General features: G+C 37.5%; 3 protein-coding genes across 6 annotated transcripts; 2 read left to right on the top strand and 1 right to left on the bottom strand.

The window, feature by feature from the left end:
• Positions 1 to 667: 667 nt before the first annotated feature.
• Positions 668 to 10,105, bottom strand: atp6ap1la (ATPase H+ transporting accessory protein 1 like a). Its single transcript, XM_055184088.2, has 7 exons — positions 9,877 to 10,105; positions 3,751 to 3,788; positions 3,481 to 3,536; positions 3,017 to 3,252; positions 2,797 to 2,847; positions 2,435 to 2,678; positions 668 to 2,143 (listed from the first exon to the last, which is right to left on the bottom strand). Exons 1-7 carry the CDS (start codon positions 9,975 to 9,977, stop codon positions 1,904 to 1,906), a joined length of 966 nt encoding a protein of 321 aa, XP_055040063.2. The 5' UTR covers positions 9,978 to 10,105; the 3' UTR covers positions 668 to 1,903.
• A 920-nt stretch (positions 10,106 to 11,025) lies between these two features.
• On the top strand, positions 11,026 to 12,460 carry rps23 (ribosomal protein S23). The gene is made up of 4 exons (XM_055185005.2): positions 11,026 to 11,184; positions 11,802 to 11,961; positions 12,049 to 12,169; positions 12,265 to 12,460. Exons 1-4 carry the CDS (start codon positions 11,055 to 11,057, stop codon positions 12,409 to 12,411), a joined length of 558 nt encoding a protein of 185 aa, XP_055040980.2. The 5' UTR covers positions 11,026 to 11,054; the 3' UTR covers positions 12,412 to 12,460.
• Positions 12,461 to 17,748: 5,288 nt separating this feature from the next.
• Positions 17,749 to 22,479, top strand: asb14a (ankyrin repeat and SOCS box containing 14a). 4 transcript variants are annotated; one of them, XM_055185089.2, is made up of 10 exons: positions 17,749 to 17,881; positions 18,231 to 18,414; positions 18,496 to 18,548; positions 18,756 to 18,887; positions 19,133 to 19,291; positions 19,562 to 19,807; positions 20,292 to 20,463; positions 20,795 to 21,338; positions 21,422 to 21,575; positions 21,865 to 22,462. In XM_055185089.2, exons 2-10 carry the CDS (start codon positions 18,290 to 18,292, stop codon positions 22,035 to 22,037), a joined length of 1,758 nt encoding a protein of 585 aa, XP_055041064.2. In that variant the 5' UTR covers positions 17,749 to 17,881; positions 18,231 to 18,289; the 3' UTR covers positions 22,038 to 22,462. The 4 variants fall into 4 exon arrangements, with proteins under 4 accessions (XP_055041064.2, XP_055041069.2, XP_073732521.1 ...); XM_073876420.1 differs by having other exon boundaries at positions 17,798 to 17,881; positions 18,286 to 18,414; positions 21,865 to 22,469; XM_055185094.2 differs by lacking the exon at positions 19,562 to 19,807 and having other exon boundaries at positions 21,865 to 22,479.
• Positions 22,480 to 23,437: the final 958 nt, after the last annotated feature.

Here is a 23,437-nt window from a genome sequence, read left to right as displayed (position 1 = left end):
AATTTCTCTCTCTTTTTCTCTCTGTACTAAATAGCTGTGTTGTGGTTGGATAGTGCAGATAAAGGGGGCGGTATTATCCCCTTCTGACATCACAATAGGAGCCAAATTACAATGAGCTATTTTTTCACATGCTTGCAGAGAATGGTTTTCCAAAACTAAGTTACTGGGTTGATCTTTTTCACATTTTCTAGGTTGATAGAAGCACTGGGGACACAATTATAGCACTTAAACATGGAAGTTTAAGATTTTCGTAATATGTCCCCTTTAAACCCCAAGGGAAAAAGTTTGGGACGATTAGAGAATAAACGATTAAACAAAAAATTATTTTTAGACAGCATGATAATCAACCAAAAAATGAATCTATGATTAAAACATTCTTTGGATTTACATATTTAGATTGTAAACTTTATTAGATCACAGTAATGAAGCTCTTTAGTTTGAGGAATTTTCATATGTTGCAAATACTTGAATTTGTGTTTTATATCCATAAATAAATATTTATGTATTATGTATTTAAATTAGTTGCTCTGTTTCAATGCTATTCACGTTTTCTCTCTAAATGAAAGAAACTGTATTATTGTTGTGCAATCTTACACAACACTTTTCAGATGAACTGCATGTCATGTAAAGCTCAAGTAATCTCATATTGTTTAAAGAAAACACATAGTTATTATTATTGTGCTGCTGGTTTTATTAAACTCAACAGAAACTGATAGGACAATAATAATCAATCAAACATTAATACATCATAGTTCATTTCAATCTTCATTTATCTGATAAATGCCCGCTCAACCAATAAGTTAAACTATTAATCTGTGTACATTAAAAAAAAAACTAAACATCTTTTCCCCTTTATTTAGCACATTATGGGTTTGGCATGCAGCAGGTTAACTACACAACACGTGTTATGTTGCTTTCATTGTTGTTTAGCTTTAGTCATTGTTGATAAAAATTGAAGTTGTTCATAAAAAAATGTATTTTACCACTGCCAAAAGTGTAGCTTTAAAAGCATTCACATAGGACTAATGAAAGAAGAAATTACAAATAACAAAAAATAACGCAATCATTTCAAAAATACATCTTTTGAAAGTAACATTGGTAATGATTAAAATGACTTATTTTTTGCAAACCCTCAAGGGATTTTTATTAATGATGTATGTTGTAAATGCTGGTTACACACTGTATGGAAAATCTTACACAATATATTGAAATAATAGTTAGCTTCAGTTTGAGCTTTTTCTGGTCGCTCGGCACCAACAGTACAGAAATGCATTACGCTTTTAAAAGTTAAATTCTTAATGGCAAGAAATTGAGAATGGATTGGCAAATTGAAACAATAGTACATCACAACGGTTTATTCACAGTTTATAATTTTAAAGTCAACATGAAGTCTGAATGGTTTGTGTTGTTATTATGAATTGTGCACTTTACATGAAATATCCTGTTTCAATCTGAAATATGTCACGTTACAGTTGCGTAAATGCGGACGTTTCATGTTGACTGTAAAGAAGCATCATATTTAAATACAAACTTGCCATTATCAGTCAAACGGAAGCAAAGACAGATAATAGAAACGCAGAATATATGATTATTGTGCTATTTCATTCATGAGCTCCAGCAGACATCCACAACTCACGAAACCTGACGCTGAATCTTTCAAAACCTTTTTCAGATTCTGGATTTTTGGTGAGAACCGGCAGAAATCCTCTGTGATAGTGAGTCTGTAAGCTCCCAAAGGAACCTGATTGGGACTTTCACTGTCCCACCACAATGACGTCACTGCCGTGGTGCAGTCAGTCCTAAACAGCTGGGACGTTTCTTACAGTTACAGTCAAATCTGCGTCCGCCGCCGTGGCTTCCCGAGCTCTCGTTCAGAGATCTGTTGTTCATCTGCTGAGAGTCTTTAGGAGTTGTTCTTCTCTATGGACTCTGTGGCTTCTGTGTTGCGAGGGAAGTAGACGGTGGTCTTGTGCTCTTCGTAGCGGTCGATGTGCTTTAGATGGACCACCATGTGCAGAGCGTACGCCAACACCAGCAGCAGGATCAGAGATGTGATCAGACCCATGAGGATCGCTGGAGTGAAGAAGGTCGCGCAGTCGCTGGCCGATGCGAACTTACTGGAGTGAAGGTTGAATGCTTGAATCTGTTCGAAAATGAAGGAGAAACAGCGATGTCACATCACATTCATCATCTGTGGCTTACATTGACATAAACATGTTTGAATTCATTCACAAGTGTTTGTCCTGGGAAGCAGAATAATTCCTAGTTTTAGACATTAAAGTAAATTTGCTGTATGCTCCACCACACACTTCTCTTAAAGATGCTTTTATGTTTGTGTAATCACACGACACCCACCAGCAGCTAAAAATACACAAGATGCTACAATTCCAACTTGAACCATTCATGGACCCCACAATAAGTGTTGCCTGCCAACCTGGAAGTCGGTGAATGTGATGTGCCAGTTTGCCGCGTGATCCGTGCCGGCGCTGGGTACCAGCAGCGTGTCGTATTTCTGGAGACTGCTGACATGTTGGCAGTGGTAGGAGTTGGTGGAGGGTGCGTACACATCCGTGGCGTTAAACGTGGCCTCGTACGTCCAGTTGTAGTGGATGTGAACGTTATCCAGAGTAAACCAGTTCTGTCCTGCTGACTCGTAGAAGGTGTTTGACATTTGTAGCCTGTGGATATAAAGACAGTTTTCATTATATCACACATGAAAGATGTCTTTTATTAGTAGCATTGCACTGCTGAGATCAAAGCATTTGTAGATTAATAACTGCAACATTTCAGTGCTACCTGATGGAGAGGCCTCTGAGGTCTTCTACATCACCGAAACGTAGATTTAGTCTGGAGAATAAAAACATCACATGACGGCATGTTTATGGTATATGGGAGTGTACCACTGAGAACATACAGTAATGTTGGTGGAAAAAGTGCTTATATGAACATAATGGACTTGATTGTTTTATTGTTGTCATCTAAACCCATGAATGAAATAAATAACATCTGAACTCACATGGCTTTATCTTTACTGCAGAATGACCCTTTGGTGTCCACCGTTGCGGCTGGGCCGAAGGTTCGGTCCGTCAGGTCCACTAAACTGTGGTTCTTGTATCTGATGGCCAGTTTTCGGGCTCTAAAGAGGATGCAGGTTTTCCCGTTGTGCACGACGCTCAGAGGAGAATAAAGCAGCGCTCCTGGAGTCTGCAGTAACTTACGGTGTGACGGAGCGTGCAGGTGCCATCCGTACGGCTAAATACAAACATAGTGTAGGCTAGTAAAATTCATAAAAATGATACTAATTAAACAGTTGACATATAACCTTTGACCCATTCAGAAAGTGAATAAGGTGAGATGTGAGAATCACATTACTGATTGGAAAATGTAGCATTTGTGTAATCTGTTTTTTTATTAATTTGATGTTGTTTGAGGTAAATCTGCACAGCACAAGGTGACATTGACTCTTGTGTCTCATCTCACCTGCAGAGATCGTCTGAGATCAATTTTAAATGCTGAACCTTCATCACCGACACCATCTGTACAAGAACACAACCAATCAGAGAGTCTGTCCAAATCATCAGACAATTCAATTACATATGCAATTTAGAATAAATAAAGCATTTAGCATCATGTCACAATGCAAATCCTCTTTAGTGCTTTATTTTTGTCTACAATCAGAAACAAAAACACAAGAAGCTTATACAGTGATAATCTGATTCTTTTGATTGTTAGTTTCTCAAAACAACTTACTTTCCTGACCGATGTCTTGGGATGGTGGCTCATCTGAGCTGTAAATGTAAGATGTGAAGTGTATTAATAAAACCTCAATAAATAACCTCCATGTTCACAACAACTCATTTTGATTGTCATTGGAGCAGAAGCCTCCAGCAGATCTGATCTTCAGACATCATGAATATGAATGAGATAAATATGAAGAAGCTTTGATGGTGTGTGAGTCACAACGTCAACCTCCATAAAGTCGGACAAACATTCTTTCAAGTCAGTTTTTATGCTTCACTTTGATCCCAGAGGAAATCTTATTGCTCAGAGGTTGATTTTTTTTGTGGTTTTCTCCTCGGTATCAACTTTATCTCGAGTGTTTCACCAAAATACTTCAAATAAAAACTAAATCAAAGCAATAACATTAATGAGTAGAGAACATATCTCACATCTTTAGATCTCCTCTGTCACACAACACAACACACACGTGAGATGGTGAAGTCTCAGGATATATAATATGAGAAGTAGGACACTTCACAGTAAGACTTTAAATGAATGCTGTATGTGATCTCAGTCTTTCCTACAGGTTGTTTTGTAGAGAGATTACGCTGAGATGAACTGACAGCAGGTCAATCTAAATATCACTGGATAAAAGTCAGATGTCTTCACGTAAAAGTTTAATTTCATATATAAACACACACACACACAAGAACAATAGGTAATGTTTAAATATAAAGACCCAGAAGGCAGCAACACCCCAAAAAACGTTTCACCCCAAACCACATAGAAATTCAAAAATAGGATTTATCAAGACATTGAGTTGTAAATACAAGCCAAAATAAACTTGAATTTGGTTATGCGTGCTGCTTTACCAAAATAACTGAGATGTAATAAATGTGATAAATAAATGTGAGATATTCAATCAAAGTCAACAGTGTTTACAAGCTGTTTGCTGTCATTTATTTAGTGATTTATTTTATTTCATTTATTTTTTGAGCTATATGGTTAGATAGACATCTATACAATTATCACTGAGAGCCCCAATTCTCTCTTGTTTTAGTCTAGGAGTGTATGGACGGATATTAGATGTCTTTTACACACTGTAAGGAATTATTTGCTGCCTTTATTTGCTTTTTGTTGAATCAACTCAGATTTACAAGTCATTTCAACTTACTATCACTTAACTTGACTAGAGATGAACTGTTATAATTACAGATAAGTTGTTTTAACTTATAAAATATAGTTGAAAAATGTCACCTTCATCTCTTGTCAAGATAAATAATAGTAAGTTGAAAATATAGCTGCAAGCAGCGATGCCGGGGTCAAGCCGAAAAGGGCACAGAATGAAGTATTGGTTGATGACCGTCATGATTTAAGATTTAAGAAGTTTTCAGTAGATTAAGGCAAATATAGCCATTTTTCAAATCCTGAGTGCTGTGTAGAAATAATGGGTTTTGCCTCAGGTCATGTTTGTGATGACACCCACCAAATTTAATATACATATGATTAAGCAATGTTGAGATATAGCCTCAAATGACTTGACCACTAGGGGGCACTGCACTAAAACAATAGATGGTGCCTCAGGTCACGATTGTGAAGACACCCACCAAATTTGGTGTACATACGATTAAGCAATGTGGAGATATAGCCTCAAATGACTTGACCACTAGGGGGCACTGCATCGAAACAATAGATGGTTCCTCAGGTCATGATTGTGATGACATTCACCAAATTTGATATACATACGATTAAGCAATGTTGAGATATAGCCTCAAATGACTTGACCACGAGGGGGCACTGCCCCGAAACAACAGATGGTGCCTCAGGTCATGATTGTGATGACACCCACCAAATTTGATATACATACAATTAAGCAATGTTGATATATAGCCTCAAATGACTTGACCACTAGAAGGCACTGCACCGATACAATAGATGGTGCATCAGGTCATGATTGTGATGACACCCACCAAATTTGGTGTACATATGATTAAGCAATGTGGAGATATGGCCTCAAATGACTTGACCACTAGGTGGCACTGCACCGAAACAATAGATGATGCCTTGGGTCATGATTGTGATGACACCCACAAAATTTGATATACATATGATTAAGCAATGTTGAAATATAGCCTCAAATGACTTGACCACTGGGGGCACTGCACCGAAACAATATGGTGCCTCAGGTCATGATTGTGATGACAAATCCAAATTTGGTGTACATACGATAAAGTGATCTGGAGATAAAGCCTCAAAACTTCTAACCAGTAGGGGCACTGAAAAGTTTACAAGGGCTTTCAAAAAATGTCACTGATGAACTAGGTGGTGCTGTAACAAAACATTCCATACACCCTCAGTTCATGACATTTACAAGTTGTGAAACATTCACCTATTCATACAGTGTCAGCCACACAAGAGCCATCCAGCTCATCGGGAGCATTTGGGCTTAGATGTCTCACTCATGGACACCTCATCACTTGGTCAGGTGGAGCTGGGGTTTGAACCACCAACCTTCCGATTTGTGGACAACCTACACTAACCACTGAACCACTGCCAATACACACATCAATGTGCAAAACCTTTGCGAAGATATAGCCTCAAATCCATTTTTGTGCCCGCCATTATATTTGTTGATGTGCTATACAACAACTGACAAAAACTTTTTCTCTAGAGTCTAGATTGTGTGTACCAAATCCAAGCCAATCAAACGAACGCTGTAGGAGGAGTTTTGAAAAAGTGGGTATGCTTTGTTATTGAAAATGGCAGACAGAAAACGTTTTGATATCATTTGACTCGGCATGCCTCAAGGAATCTAACAATAGCACTTTCATGAATTTAGACTAAATTTTGCAGTAGTTATAAGCAAAAAAAAATCACTTTTCAATGACTGTTATGGCATATAACTCATGGACATCTTGACACTTGGTCAGGTGGAGCTGGGGTTTGAACCACCAACCTTCCGATTTGTAGACAACCACCACTAACCCCTGAACCACTGAATGTGCAAACCTTTTGCGAAGATATAGCCGCAAATCCATTGCGGCATGCTCATCAACATGCTCAAACTAGGTGGCGCTGTACCGAAACTGTGCACGCACCCTCAGGTCATGACTGCCATCAAAACTACCAAATCTCATGTGAATATGTTTAACTTTGGCGAAGATACTGCCTCAAATCCGTTTGTTCCCACTCTGCGTAAAATTTGTTGACGCGGTGTACGGAAACGGATTGGCGAATCGACATGAATTTCATAACTTTTTGCCATGAGTGTCTCTAGATGCTACACACCCATTCTTTACGCAAATTGGACAAAAGCTCTAGGACGAGTTCGAAAAAGTAGGTTTTACAAACAATTAAAAATATCGAAATAATTAGCATGACGGATATGATGTCATATGGTGCAATCGAATTGGCATGAGCCAAGGAATCAGAAGAAACAAGAATTGCGTTTCTATGACGTACGGGTCAGCAGTTATAACCAAAAATGTAAGTGAAAATTTGGACTGTTGGTGGCGCTATCGGGTTTGACATAGACACTCCAAATTTGGTGTGGGGACTATTTGGAATGTCCTCTTTGAGTGTGCCAAATTTCATAACTTTCCTACAAAAAAAGTTAAAATTCAAAATGGCTGACCCCCAAAATGGCCGACCGAAAACCTTTTGGTATCGTTTGACTCGGCATGCCTCAAGAAATCTAACAATAGCACTTTTATAATTTTAGACTCAAGTTTGCAGTAGTTATAAGCAAAGATAGCCGTTTTTCAAATCTCGTGAACACTAGGTGGCGCTGTGACGAAACTGGGCATGGACCCTCAGGTCGTGACTGCCATCAAAACTACCAAGTTTCGTATGAATACGCTTAACTTTGGTGAAGATACAGCCTCAAATCCGTTTTTTCGCGCTCTACGTAAAATTCATTGACGCGTTATACGATAACGGATTGGTGAATCAACACGAATTCCATAACTTTTTGCCATGAGTGTCTGTAGATCTTACACACACATTCTTTACGCAAATTGGACAAAAGCTCTAGGACGAGTTCGAAAAAGTAGGTTTTACAAACAATTCAAAATATCGAAATAATTAGCATAAAGGAAATGACGTCATATGGTGCAATCGAATCGGCATGAGCAAAGGAATCAGAAGAAACAAGAATTGCGTTTCTATGACGTACGGGTCAGCAGTTATAACCAAAAATGTAAGTGAAAATTTGGACTGTTGGTGGCGCTATTGGGTTTGACATAGACACTCCAAATTTGGTGTGGTGACTATTTGGAATGTCCTCTATGAGTGTGCCAAATTTCATAACTTTCCTACGTACGGTTCTATGGGCTGCCATAGACGCAATGGCGGAAGAAGAAGAATAATAGATAATAATAATAATAAGAAAACTAACAATCCCAATAGGGGTCTCGCCCATTCTGGGCTTGACCCCTAATGACTTGTAAATCTGAGTTGATTTAACAAACAAACAAAAAATGATGGCTGCAAAGATTTTTTCAGTGCACACAAAACTGCTTGCTGGGATACTAAAGCGTGACCACTCATTTCTCAATAATGAATGCAGATATGTGTTGTGTTGTTTGTGTGAATGCCAGTATCACTGCAGGACTCCTATAGTGTGACCCTGTCAAAGTGCCCTTGTGTTCACGGGGTGGCTATTTGTTTACCAGCACTATTAACCTCATCTAGACATGTCCTGTACTAGTTTGTCTGTTGAATCAGTTAAAGACATTATTTTGTAATCATATTTTGGATGTTTAAGTCTTTGCCATGACAAACAGACAGGCACAGGAAAGCTGTGTGAGGGTTTTTTGTGTTGTGTTATCGTTACATAACTATATTTATTAGTCAAACAGAGAGTCTGTCTGTCGCAAGCAAACATTAAACATAGTAACTCTTAAACAAAACAAACCACTGAATGAGATGAAGATGTAAAGCTAGAAAACACAAATCCTCCTGTCGATCTGCTTATCTAAACATGTGGTCCAGCAGCGGGCACACATTTATATAATCTATGAAATATGCTTACTGTTTTAAACACACACACACACAGACACACACACACACACACAGACACACACACACACACACACACACACACACACACACACACACACACACACACACACATTAGTGTGGCGTCCGGCTGAGACCATCTGATTAAACTTCTCATACTCCAACATATTAAATCTGTTCATACACAGATCAAGCCTGGACTGGCCTACATGAACTCAAACTCCATCTGTGTCTGTTGAGAAATTATTTTTATTATTATTTTCTAATAAGAACTGCAATATAAAGTTCAGTGCAAAGATTTCAGCATATAAAGTAGTTTAGACCCTGACAGGCTACAGCTGAATAAAACAACTCACGTGTCTTTTTGCTGAATAGATCTTTGATACATATAATATTAAAAAGTACAATCTTCATGAAACTGAAGTCTTTTTCTAAATGTAGGCTAATTCTAATTTCGTTATTTACCAAATATCTCATATATTGTATTGTGGTGTCTGTAAGATATTGTGTATATCCATCTGCCTGTCTATAAACAAGTAGGCTAAAAATGAACAAACGCCTTCACAAAAAAAAAAAATTAAAATATGAATTATTAATCATAAACATTCATAAGGCCATTTCTATAATAAATGATCATATTCATGATGTAATCTTACAGCTGTTATGTGTTTAATGTGACGTGCAGCAGATCAATGAATGCATTAACATGAAATGACAGATGTATTCTTCTCATCATGACACATTTTATATTTCTCATTCATCTGATAAGGATGGGTTTAAGACAGACAGTGTATGTTATGTGAGAGATGCTTTACATTCCAACAGTGATGCTCATCATTCCTGCATCATCTCTGCCTCCAATTTTAGTAGCAAATATGGATTTGCCTTGTAAACTGATGCCGATGGATTTTCTCCTGTGTTTGACTGCAAGAGCCCTTCAGTTCAGTCTCACTTCAGACTCAATGTGTATGAAAGGTGGACAAAGAATACACTTGCAGTTTATTACCATTTGAATATAAAAGACACACAGTATGTATGCTCTTTGTGTCTCATGGCTTCTATTGCACAGCTAAAGCACCTTATGAATAAATGTGAAGAATAAAAGACCACAGAATTCAAATAAAACTATCGACCCACCTCCCTTCCATAGAGGCAGCCAGCTGCTCAGAAGACGAAGACATCTGCAGGATCATCAAAGCAAATAAGGCAAGAAACATTGGGCGCCACAGTGATGCCATGTATACATCCAGATGAGAATGCCAGTGATGCTGCTCTGCTCCGCTGCTTCATAATCTGACTGAATAACAGGCGCAACCTCAGCCTGATGATTGACAGGCGCGCAGGCCAATCAGCGTTCAGCAGGGGAGGTACTGGAGCGACACGACCACGCCCGTTTCCAGAGTGTGCGCGCTGCTGCTGCTGATACACAAAACAAGCCTGATCCATAAAACTAAACTAATTACCTGTGTAAAAACTAACAAAAGATAATGACATTGATTGTGAACGGCTGTAGCATATTAACACTGCTGAGTCCTAAAATTGTTATTTTTTTAAATGAGATTTAAATGGTTTTATAATAAAAAAAAATAGATTTTATATACATAAGCACTTTTTACAAGAGATAAAACAGTATTTAAAGACAATTTTATTTTCTCTTCAAGAAATCACTCAGAACATGTGCAGTTTGCACGACCATTTTCAATGCTTGACAATGCCCTCATTTTAATTGTATACTTTTTGTTTTGTTTTATTTGAGTTATGATAATTCTTGTTTTGTTCTTTTTATTATTTTTCCCTTTGTTTTTGTTTGTTTGTTTGTTTTTCTATTATGATATTACTCCTAATTGTTGTTATGTTTTGGTTGTAATGATACAACTATGTTCAGTAAAAAATAAAATAAATATTTACACTGCTGCTACTGTTTTGCATATTAAGGATTACACATATTAAGAGTTACACAGTGATGTCCATATCATACAGCTCATGCTTTCCTTATTTACTGTTAGAGAAATAACTAATAATAATATGATGGGAGGGTATGCGCAAATTACCTTATTTAAACATACTTTTAAAAAACATACTTTAATATTTCCTTCAACTGCTGGTTAGTTAATCGTGAATAAATGCCTCAGATAAAGAAATTAATTCCTTTGAATATACTTAATGCATACTGTAATGAGCGATATATTGCTTTAAATAATGTTGTGCGGCTAAGTTCATGCACATTGTATTGCATTTGTTTTTATTTATTATATAGTCTATTCCTGTACTATGTGTACTTGAACACTTTTGCAATATGATAAGCGTTAAGAAGCATGCTTTTAATGACTTTGTTTTTTGCACAGGCATTCGTTTTGGCTACTCCTGGGGTCCTTTCAGCAGTCATTTCCGCAGAGCGTCACGTGATCGCTCTTTCCTGTCCGGACTCGGAGCACGCGATCATGGGTACGTGTGAAGCGAAAATAAAATCACACAAAACCATCTTGTTTTAGGTTTAATTACAATGCTGTCCGCATATAGAAGACGTTAAAAGTTTTATGCACACGTGTAAATGTAGAAATGGTTGCTATGAAGTAATAATTGTAGATAATTTTGTTGTATTATGAGAGCAACGTGCGGCGGCCATGAGCTTCTCGTAATGTTACAGACCTGTCCATGAACCTCAATGTTTTAGGATGATGGAGGATTAACGTTTAACTTTTATAGTCATGATCCTTTCAATTCACAGTTTTTGTTATACATGGCGATTTTTCGCGTTGCTTCATGCTAATTCATGATGATTTTGCCCACCAAATGTTAATGATGCATCAAGTCTGTAGGAAGTAACGTTAATTATAAAGTCTTGTTATGATGATATTATTAATCTGTGCTCACAGGTTTATATTTATAGTTAATAATTAATGGAATTACTGTTCTTTTAGGAACCTAGCAACATAATAACTTGAATATGATTTCCAGGGCCATGGTAATGAACAGAAGTGTTAAATACATTCAGTGCTCATTTTTAACTTTTTTGCTCATATTTAACACAATGTGACACTTGTGTTTTTTTCCTGTTAAAGGCAAGTGTCGTGGACTGCGTACTGCTAGAAAACTGCGTAACCACCGCCGTGAGCAGAAGTGGCATGACAAACAATACAAGAAAGCTCATTTGGGCACAGCTCTGAAGGCCAACCCATTCGGTGGAGCTTCTCACGCCAAAGGCATCGTGCTTGAGAAAGTGTAAGATTTTTAACATGAAGTCACATGTGAAGTGATGAAGGCATTCGTCTGCAGTCAAATGCTCACTTTTTCTGTTTCTTTTTGCAGTGGTGTTGAAGCCAAACAGCCCAACTCTGCTATTAGGAAGTGCGTCAGAGTCCAGCTGATCAAGAACGGCAAGAAGATCACAGCTTTCGTTCCCAACGACGGTTGCCTGAACTTCATTGAGGTAAATATTCAATTTAGAGATGTATCCACTGGATTGATGTGCACTTGATTCAAGGAAACTCAGATTTGACTTCATGTGTTGTTGTTGTGTTGCAGGAAAACGATGAGGTTCTGGTTGCAGGGTTCGGTCGTAAGGGACATGCCGTGGGTGATATTCCCGGTGTACGTTTCAAGGTTGTGAAGGTGGCTAACGTGTCCCTTCTGGCTCTGTACAAAGGCAAGAAGGAGAGACCCAGATCATAAACTGTTCTTGTTGAATCCACAATAAAAGGAATGCTTTTCAGTTCCATAAGCCGTCTCTGTTTTTTTTATTGAAAAGTTTAAAGTTATATGGTTGTGTCTTTGTTTATGGAATGGAACTCTTTCTAAATACAACATTTAATTAGCAGATTCTGGAATAACGTTAGTACAACAGGTAAACGGGTAAAAATCTTTCCAAATTAAACCTGACTTGTGTTAAAAACAGCTGCAGTAGCTGGCATGGCATTTAAGGATTCACTCTCCTCCGGTATAGATATGGGGAAATTAGCTTGTTTCTGCCAACGTGTGTGTGTGTGTTTGTGCACCATATTCTACTTTGAGTCCAGATGGGTCTGCCCAGTCTTTTACCTGCACCAGTATAATAATAGACAAATCTATTGGGACCAAGAGCACATTAGTCAACATGTTGAGGTTCTGCTTTAAAATTGTCATCTGTTATAACCACTGAAGTTTAATCTGAACCCTGCTGGTGCTTGAGGTTCATTGGTTTGGATATTCTTATGTGTATCTGGAGAAGTGAGCAGGTGTGATTTGTTTCTGCAGTTTTGAAAGTTTGTGAATAATGTGGTGGTGATGTAAACTGGTGGGATTATCTTGAGAGATTACATTTATGCTTTGTAATTAGGTTTATTTAAATCAGAAACTCTTTTTAGAAAAAGGTAATATTTCTTAGCTCACCACCACAAGATCTTGTATTATTAGCGTGTGTATCTGTTATTGACTCTGTGTGTGTTTGAGTTGTGCTCGAGCAGTGTTTTGTGTTTTAGGTCAATGATCTCAGAAGCAGTTGTTGTAGTTTCTGCAACATTACCCTTCAAAGTGTGCATGGGTGTAAAGCACAAACTCTTAGTTGATTTCATCTGCAATGTCAACTAAATTTTTTTCTGACTGACTGCGTTGTCAAGACATCACTTAAATCTCAGAGAAAATTATTATAATCCTAATAAAGGCTATTTTTAAATTCCGTTTTGTATATCACATAAGTTTTCAGAGAATGTGAATTGTGTTTGTCCATGAAAAACTCACTAGCACACTGCTGGAGTATATTGTCATAATGTTAATCTCGTCTTTTAAGTATTGGAAGCACATTTCTATGTTGTTAGGGTGTTGTTTTGCTGTCACTGAGAGGCCCTGTTTATATTACAGCATTTGAGTTTTAAAACGGAAATTTAAAATGAAAACGATCCTAATGTCGATAATGTGCCAATGACCTTAGAAATGATAGATGCCGCTTTACAAAGAATATAAATCCTAATAAGTGAGCTAAAGGACACTGTAGTGAGAAAAACACACTGACTGCCAATCAGTCAGTCACAGATGTTGTGGGCAAATTCTCACTACAGTGTCCTTTAGCTCACTTATTAGGATTTATATTCTTTGTAAAGCTGCTATGCTGCACCTATCATTTGGTCAGAAAACCTTTGGCACATTGTGTATAACAATAACTCTTATTGCTGTTATATTGATTTTCACCTGCTGGATAAAAAATCAAGTAAAACATTTTTACATTTACATTGAAGGAGGAAATTGAGCTGTGACAGAGACTAAAACGTCTTAAGACACCTCAGTGACTGCATAACAACACCCTTACAACATAGAAAGGTGCTTCCAACACCTAAAAGATGAGATCAACATGACGTTACTCCAGCTGCGTGCTAGTGAGTTTTTCATGGATAAAATAAAATGAGCAGTAACACACAGATGAAGCTACAAAATAGAGGTGGGCAATAAATCATAATAGGGTCATCATCAGTGTGTCCATGCTGTCAGAGGTCAAGGGTCATAAAACTTTTGACACTGATAGATGTAACAGCTATTGCAATACATTATTTTCCACCACAGTTCAAAACTGTAATACAAGATATAGCACACATTCAGTGTTTAGTCCTACAGGTTGGTTCAAATCACTAATCCTAGTGATGCTTGTCTTAGTACATAGAAAATAAGTTAGATAATAGCTTAATTAGTTGATTACAGACAGATTACTGTACAGGAACAGTGCTTACATAGTGAAATCTTGTGTATTTGTTGTGTTTAATTTCACACTCAGTGTGTTTGTGTTGAGTTTCTCTTACTGAAGGATTTGGCAGACGCTCAATGCACCTCTACGGTCTGTTTTCTCATCTGTTATTAGCTGTCATCATTTCTCACAGAGATCAATTCATTATTATTATTATTATTATTGTTTAGAGAGGTCTCAGTCTGGACAGTGTAAGAGACTCATAGTAAACTGTGTAGAAATCAATACTTATAAGTGATTATTTGATTCTTAGTGAACCAGGAACATTAGACATAAAGGAAAGTTTAATGATCCTCCTTGAAAAGCTTGTTTTAACTCTAGTCTTGTGTTATCTACCAGTCTATGACTTTTCCACCTGTATCAATCACTCATTTCTTATTAATATCATTCAGATGAAATGTTGAAGTCTGTCACAGTTGGATTGTTGCAGATGCTCTGTATGTTTTTTTAGCTAATTCCTTTTTACAAAAAATACAACCTAAACGACATTTGATTCAATTGGAAGCTTTAGCAAAAAGAGTCAAACCTGTTTCCAAAATCAACAAATGCAATATAAGACCGTAAAATTAGGAGATGAACACATAAGATGAGTTATGAAATGATGAAATATGTTTTATTGGTGTCCACCCAGAATATCATTTTGTGCTACGAGAAGCTGAATTTCATTGTTTTGAACCTTACATCTAAAATGTGTGTTCGTCTATATTTTGTCTTGCACTTTATTTGTGTTTACTTTAATTTAATGGCTGATTCAATTATTCAGGCATTGTTTTATTTCTCAAACTGAATTACATTCTTGTGTTGGGGATTATTGTCAGCTTTTATTCTGTAATGTCTAATTCACACTGATTTAACAAACACATTGGGCCCTATTTTAACGATCTAAGCGCATTGTCTAAAGCGCACAGCGCAACGTCTAAATGGGCGTGTCCGAATCCACTTTTGCTAATTTAACGACGGGAAAAATTATTTTTGCGCCGAGCGCATGGTCGAAAAGGGTAGGTCCTATTGTAATGGGAGTATTTTGGGCGTAACGTGCAGTAAACCAATGAGAGTCACAGCTCTCATTCCTTTTAAAAGCAAGTTGCGCTGGCGCTATGTCTAATCCCTATTTAGACGACGGACTTTGTAAACTGAAAAACTAAGCGGAGGAAGAAGATCCCCAGTTTAAGATTAATGTTAAATAATTGTGTTGTTTTTCACTTGTATTGAAATTGTTATTTTTTTATTAAAACCTTTAAAACCCGTTTTCTTTTAGTCATGGAAGTAAAAAAGCAGGCTTGAAATTGCTTTAAATGTATGGCTATCCAATATCATCAAAGCATAATTTACAAGTATGTAAGATAAGGTTTGTACTCTAAAAATACTTTATTTGTAACAAACAGGAGATAAAGAATTTACAAACGGCTCTCCTCACGTTTCAGCACTTTGGACAGCGTTTTTTTAGCAAAGAGTTTTTTTTAAGCATTACTTAAAATGTTTCTCATCTCACCATATCCGCAGGTACAGAGTGATTATATACACTAAATCCGTGAGGTAGCATTAAAAAAACCATTTAAAAACAGATTCATTTGTTTAAAGCAAGCATTTATTTACTTACCAGTCTACAGGTGAAGCAGCTCTTTGCGCCTTCTAACGTCTCATAATTACTCCTCATTTATGTCCAAGAGACTCAATAATAATCTTTTACATTCAATCCTTTAATCTTTCATATTTAAAAGCATTTTTGTGCTGCTGCGCATTCATGTACTTTGTGATAAGCAAACCCGCGTTGTCCTCCCGTTTATAGGCGCATATTACTAATGCGCTCTTTAAATAACATAAAACACATTGCGCCATTGACTTTAGACTTTAGACCAGGTTTTTGTTGGTCAATGGCGTAGTCTAATTTAGTTGCCTCAAAATAGCAACGCGCCAACAATACGCCTGAACACGCCTCGTTTTCAGAACAGAACGCCCATGGGCGCAAAAGGGGGCGCAAATGCATTTGCTATTTAAACAACGCGACGCTAAACGTGAAAATTAGGGTGGAAACTAGCGAAAGACACTTGCGTCGCGCATTGCGCTGCATTGCGCCGGGTGTAAGATAGAGCCCATTCACTTGAAATAAGAGTGTTGGTGTGATCAGTACAATGTGTGATTTTATATTGTGCTTTAGGGGTTTGTTTTGTTTATTTTGCGCTTCAATCAAAGTCAATCTATGAGATTATACAGGTATACTGTACTTTTCATACATTAGACAGACTGCATACTTCAGAAGAGTAGCCTACTACAGTATATACATCTGCTCACTGAATAATACAAACAGTTTACAGTTTTATTCGATTGCTAAATGGCAGTGGCCACAACTGAAGTCACATGTTTAAAACTCTAACTACAGTCTGCACAGCAGCAGTTCATGTGGACCAAACTCTAGTTCATTTTTCATTGCTTGAACACAGTTTTCAAAACTCTACACACTTATCCCATGACTTTAACCACAACCTGCACAACACTGTGGATTTACAGCACTTTGCTAACACACTTCTGTCAAAACTGTGAACCACACATTCAAAACAGAATTGATTTCAGACTTGTGCCTTTCAAACACTGCTGACTGCAATTTCATATAAATATAAATTCCAATTTCACATATATAAAATATTACCTTTCATGTACTTTTAGTTTCTACCTTTTTTCTCATTACTGTAATTTCGTAAATTACTCCTGAAATGACTACTGAAGCAAACTGCTAATTTTCATTTACCTTAAAGAATTATAAAAAAAAAAAAAATGAATAAATCATGTGATAAATCAATAAATAAATCATTCTTTGAAGAAAACATTACTTTGTATGAGGTCACTGAAATAGTTAGTATTTTGTGTATTGGTGTTTGATGTTAGTGTTTTTGTTGTGAGTGACAGTGTGTGTTATCTCAGTGAGGTTTGTGTTTAGCTGTTTTGAGTCTGATGTGTTAAGAGTTGTGTTCAGGTGACTTTTGGTAATGCAGACAGTAAGAGTTTTGCACATGTAGATCCAGTTGTGCTCACTGTCGTTTAGCAATCGAAAAAAACTGTAATATCTCCATCTAGTGCTCAGCAGCAGTGAGACATCTGAGATATTTAGTATTTGCTGATTTAGTCTCATAAAGGTTGATTTATTGATACATGAAAGGTTTATTAATAATTTTTTGTTGTCTTGTGTTATCTGAGATAAGGTAACAGTTATGGACAGTAGATCTGTCTTTGCAGATTGTGTTGTGTATGTCTGTAGTTTGCATACAACATTCTAAAGTGTGCGAGGGTCTCATCACAGGGTCTCATCACAGGTCTGGATTCACTGAAGTATTTATAGAAGAAGTGTGACCTAAATAACCCAGCTGTGCAGTGAGACGACGTCCACCAAAACACACAGAGAGAGAGAAAACAACAACAACTCCTTCGTTTAGAAAGGTAAAGTCAACGTGTGTGTGTGTGTGTGTGTGCATGCATGCGTGCGCGTTTGTGTTTATTCTCTTATAGTCCTGGTTGTGCTGATTACTTGAAGTCTATGTGTGGAGGTTTGTTTAGTTTTTACATGTGAAGACCGAGTAAGCGTGCTGTTTTCATTGTCATTGTGCTATAATATTATGTTGACACACAAATGTGAAGGACACACACACAAAGTTTAATACATTACATTGATGTCCAGTAAACTGTAAATAATACCTCGTGCGAGCCTTTATCTTGTTTGCGATCACATGAGCTGCAGAAAGTTGTCAGACGTATTGGAGGTCATATGACATCTTTAACATTCTCACAGGAGAGAATATCTGTGGAGAGGTAAACCATCATCCTAATATATCAATCTAACACAGTGTCATGGATCAGGAGACATTAGGAGGGATTTTAGATCAGGATGTGGCAACTCAGCTCATGATTGAAGAAAGTCTACTGCAGGGCCGCAAGCAAACCCAAGTGAAAAACTCTTCATCTGATGTTAGCAGGTGAAAATAACAGCTACATCTTTCAAAACATAAAGTCTGTGATGTTGTTAATACAGAAGATTTTTCATTATTTATCTGTAGGATCATTCACATCAGCCCAGAGAGAGAGAAGATTTTCAATGCTATTAAACATGGTAAGAATATGATATAGAAGCTATTTGATGACATCACATATAATGTTATTATTATTATTAGCACTTTATTAAAACAAGAGTAAAGAAAGAAGAAATACAACTAAACCAACATTTAATATTGTGATAGTATGTGTTTATCTAACAGTATTTGCCTCAAACATTACTCTTGACTCTTTCCTGATTATAATGATGATGATGAGTTATCAGGTGATGAAGGTTCCCTCATGAAGCTCACGGTTCACCAGCATGCGTTTAGTGAAGAAGATAACACCGGTTACATCCCTTTACATGAAGCAGCAAGCCAAAGCAACCAGAGCATCCTTCACATCACTTTTACTGGTCTGTTATGAGCTTCACATTACTTTTCTATGTGTTTCCCTTATGAAAATTAACCATGGTTTTACTACAGTTAAGACCAAAAAAACATGGTTAGTGTAGTAAAACCATGGTTTTGCTCATAGTAATCAATTGACCAAAAAACCATACTTTTACCACAATAAAACCATGGTTAATTTTCGTAAGGGTTATCTTCTTCTCATCTGACCTCCAGAGATGAATAACTGTCTGTACTGAACCTTCAACAGCTTCTCATGTGGAGTTAAAGGACAAAAGGACTCGTCGGGGTAAGACGCCTCTTTTCTTAGCTGTGGAGAAGGGATTTTTAGACAACGCCTGTTTTCTGTTAGCCAACGCCTGTAGTCCAGATAGCCTGGACAATGAGGAAGACTCACCTCTTGTTGTAGGTCAGTACATACCAGTAAAGTGTCCAAGTGTGATGATGCTTACAGAAGACATTTAAAACACTATGAAATTGTTGGATGAACTTAATTAATGTATAGAAAATAAGATGTGATTTACTGCTATTAAGAGTCAATCATGATATTAGGACAGGGACATTCTCATTATAGAGCGTATTTGTTTGAATAAAATGTATACACACCCATGCAGACAAGGTTTAGGTTCTTTTAGTTCAGTTAGGTTTAATCTTTTTAAGCTAATCTCTTCTTTCACAGCCATTAGAAACAACAATTATGACATGGTGAAGCTTCTACTAAACTTCAATGCTAAAGTTAATCAAGAGGGAGCGCACAACAGAACAGCTCTGCATGAAGCCGCCCGGCTGGGCCTGAAAGATTTTGTGGACTTGTTGTTGAAGTTTGGAGCTCATCCTGATCCCAGAAGCTCTTACGGCCTGACACCTTTAGCGTTAGCGGCACAGGCTGGACACCTGGAGATTGTTCGGACACTCTTACAGAAAGGTCAAAAACTGCAGAATAATATACCACAGATGCACAACATCTACGTCCTCATAGATCACATATATCTATATATGATACCTATACTATACACTGAAAGTATATACTTTACATATGTGATTAGACATGCATTAATAAAACACATTGGCATAAATTACACCACAGGTTTATTTGTCATGCTCGGTTTAGATTTATATCTAAGAATTGGCATCTATCTAAAGTCTAAAGTGACTTTACTTGTATTAAGTTCAGTCCCACATTTCTCATCACTTTAAAACAAAAACAAAAGAGAACCATCACTAATTCTTCTTCGAATAGCATGCACCGATGAAATGCACCATTTGCATACTTTTAGAATGGATAGAGACAGTCATGAAAATGTAATTATAAGATCTATGTAGACTCATCTGATATTTAGTGCTGTACTCTTTCTGTGTATGTGATGTGAAAGTGAATGATGAGAATATAAGCAGTATTTGATCTTTAGGAGCTGATGTGGAGTCTCAGGCTCAAGACAGCGCTACCATCCTGTTTGAGGCCTCAGCTTCAGGAAACCCTGATGTGATTTCTCTATTGCTGGAATACGGAGCTGATGCTAATGTACCCAGACACACCGGTCATCTACCCATCCATAGAGCGGCTCACCGCGGACACCGGGAGTAAGTGCCATATATCAGATATCCTCTGTCATGTAAAACCTTACTTCAGTCTGTTTTAACTACAAAGACTTTGAAATAATCCCCCATCACCCCTTCAACCACACAGCTTCTTTTCAGATTTCAGATGCTTTTTTGCTGTTTTCAGAGGCTGTCACAGTTACAAGTGTGCTTTATTTCAAGATTTTAGTCATTTCTGTCAGACACAAATATTCAGTATTGTGCAGACCCAATATAAAAGTGCGATTTGAAAGCAAGTTTTGATTAATCATTGATACACATTTGACACATTTTTATGCAACTTTTATTTTCTCTGTATGTTTAAATGTCTCAGAGCTTTGGCTCTTCTGATACCCGTGACGACGTGTGATGCTGTGGATGACAGTGGGATGAGTCCTCTACATTCAGCGGCGGCTGGTGGACACACACGCTGTTTGGAGATGTTGCTTAAGGCCGGTTACGACCCCAACTTCATGCTGTACCCGTGGGTACGCCGTAACTATGACGACAAGCGCCAGTCGGCCCTGTACTTTGCCGTGTCCAACGACGACGTCGCCTCAACCAGGGTACTGTTGGAGGCCGGGGCGATGCCCAACCAGGACCCAGTGAAATGCCTACAGGTGGCGCTGCGCCTGGGCAACTATGAGCTTATCAGCATCTTGCTTCGATACGGTGCCAACGTCAACTACTACTGTCGGGTGAACACAACTCACTTTCCATCGGCGTTACAGTACGCCCTGAAGGATGATGTCGTGCTACGGATGCTGTGTAACTATGGTTACGATGTGATGCGATGCTTCGACTGTCCGTATGGAGAGGGCTCTCACGTTCCTGATGATTATGAAGGCTGGAGTAATACGGTCATTAAGGATACTCTGGTGATTTGAGAGTTTAAGAATGTTAATGTTATTAGTAACGTTTCTTGACAGTGAAAGTAAATGATTTGTTTGTATCTTTGTAGTTTTGTGAGGTCATCTCTGTCTCGTGGCTGAAGCATCTCTCTGGGAATGTGGTGCGAGCTATGCTGGACTACGTCGATCACGTGAGCTTTTGTGCTAAACTCAAGGCTGTCATCATGGAGCAGAAACAGTGGCCAGAAATCTGTCAAATTCAAGGTTTGTATGGCAACAATGTTGACAAAAACACATGGTGTCATGATAGCAAAACATCATGTCAATCATATTTCAAACCAAAATCATATGAGAAACATTTGAAGACCAGGAGTGTCCTGAAAAATTCTCATCACTTGAAATGCAAAAAAAATACTTGCAAATATGAAAGCAATTTCACAACACAAGCAAACTTTAACTTTGTGTTTTGATTCAGAAGTAAAATATGACCTACTAATATAACGTTTTAATTCTGAATGGTTTGTGAAATGATTGTTTTTGTTGTGTATTCAAGAGAACGTCCGCTGTTTGCAGCATCTCTGTAGGCTGAAGATCAGGAGCTGTTTGGGTCGACTGCGTTTACGAGCTCCAGTTTTCATGAGTTTTCTTCCTCTGCCAGACCGACTGAAACAATACATCTTATATAAAGAATATGATCTTTACAGTCAGCAGTGTCAAAGCAAATGAGATTTAGATGAATGTGGATGGGATGCTCCCAGTAATGTGAAGATTAGGAACGAAGTAATGTGGAGAGAAACCTTTTTTTTTTTTTGCTTGGGGATATTTTCATATTCAGGGTTCACACACCTTAGTTAAAGGAACAGTATGTAAGAAATGTATATCAATTAATCACAAAATGGCCCTGATATCTCACTAGACATTAAGAAATCATTTTCATTTCAAATACTTATAACACTGACAACAGTGGTCCGGCCAGGATATTGTCATTTAATAAGTGGAGTTGCAGCCCCTAACTGATGTTTATGTTGTCATGTTGTGTATTGGCCACCAGTTGTGTGATTGCAGTACCAGTTTTTAACCACAAGTTTTGTGATTGCAATATCAGTTTTGGCCACAATCCTACATACTGTTCCTTTAACTTCAAATTCAAGGACTAAATGTGGGGTCACATTTCAAGTGAGAGCAAGGTTACATCGTGTAACCTTTTAAGATACATTGTTACAGTGCCCTTTCAAGGGAACTCGCGCTGCGTCACTGCGGTGACACTTTGGGTATGCCTCCAGGGGTAAGTGCGTCTGAATGTGTATATCAAATTCAACCAATGATGAGGCTTAACGACAAAGACAGGGTGAGCCAGGAAGTATATCGCTATCTGAAATATTGCCAAAGACGGCGTTACAGGGACACAGGAAGTATGGCAAGAGAGACGCAGCGTCTCGTTCCCTTCTCAAAGAACAACAGTTACATACGTAACCCGAGACGTTTTCATGTGTCAAACATAACTATGCAAAAAAGCATTTTGGTATGAATCAACATTCACATACAGAAGATATAAGCATTTAAAGTGAACAGTTTAGCACGTGTGCTTAAAAAGTCTAGAATTTTATGATATTACCCTACACTACACCGGGAATAATATGGATTTTTTCCAGAAAACTTCTTGCATAAAATAGATTCAAGCACTTTCATTGACCTGTATCTATGTATGTATATTTTCAAAAACATATATTTTCATATTTTCCCAGGGCCTTGAATTTTTTCTCCTAGATTCACAAACTTTCAAGGATTTTAAGGACCCGTGGGAACCCTGCATATTGTTTTATAATGGATGTTTTTGTGCAATAACATTATTCAGTCTGTGGTCTGATGAAGAAGGTGCAGCACAATAACAACATGGAGGCAGTGAACAACATTTATAAAATACATACATTTTTTATAAATTCTGTGCAATTAAATCTCAGAAAAATAAGGGATGCACCGTACACAGAGGGGCCACGTGCCGATAAAGTTTGATTTAGAGTCTGATCTAGAGAGGATTACTGCTGTGCTCTTTATAGTAGAGAATAAATATAAAAACATACATTTGTGCACACATACATATCTACTTATAAAGAAAGCTAAACTCA

This window comes from Misgurnus anguillicaudatus, chromosome 14 (assembly GCF_027580225.2).
Source record: "Misgurnus anguillicaudatus chromosome 14, ASM2758022v2, whole genome shotgun sequence".
In the NCBI taxonomy this organism is placed as follows: domain Eukaryota; kingdom Metazoa; phylum Chordata; class Actinopteri; order Cypriniformes; family Cobitidae; genus Misgurnus; species Misgurnus anguillicaudatus.
The sequence above is the reverse complement of the archived record's forward strand: the minus strand, read 5'-3'. Positions and strand labels throughout refer to the sequence as shown.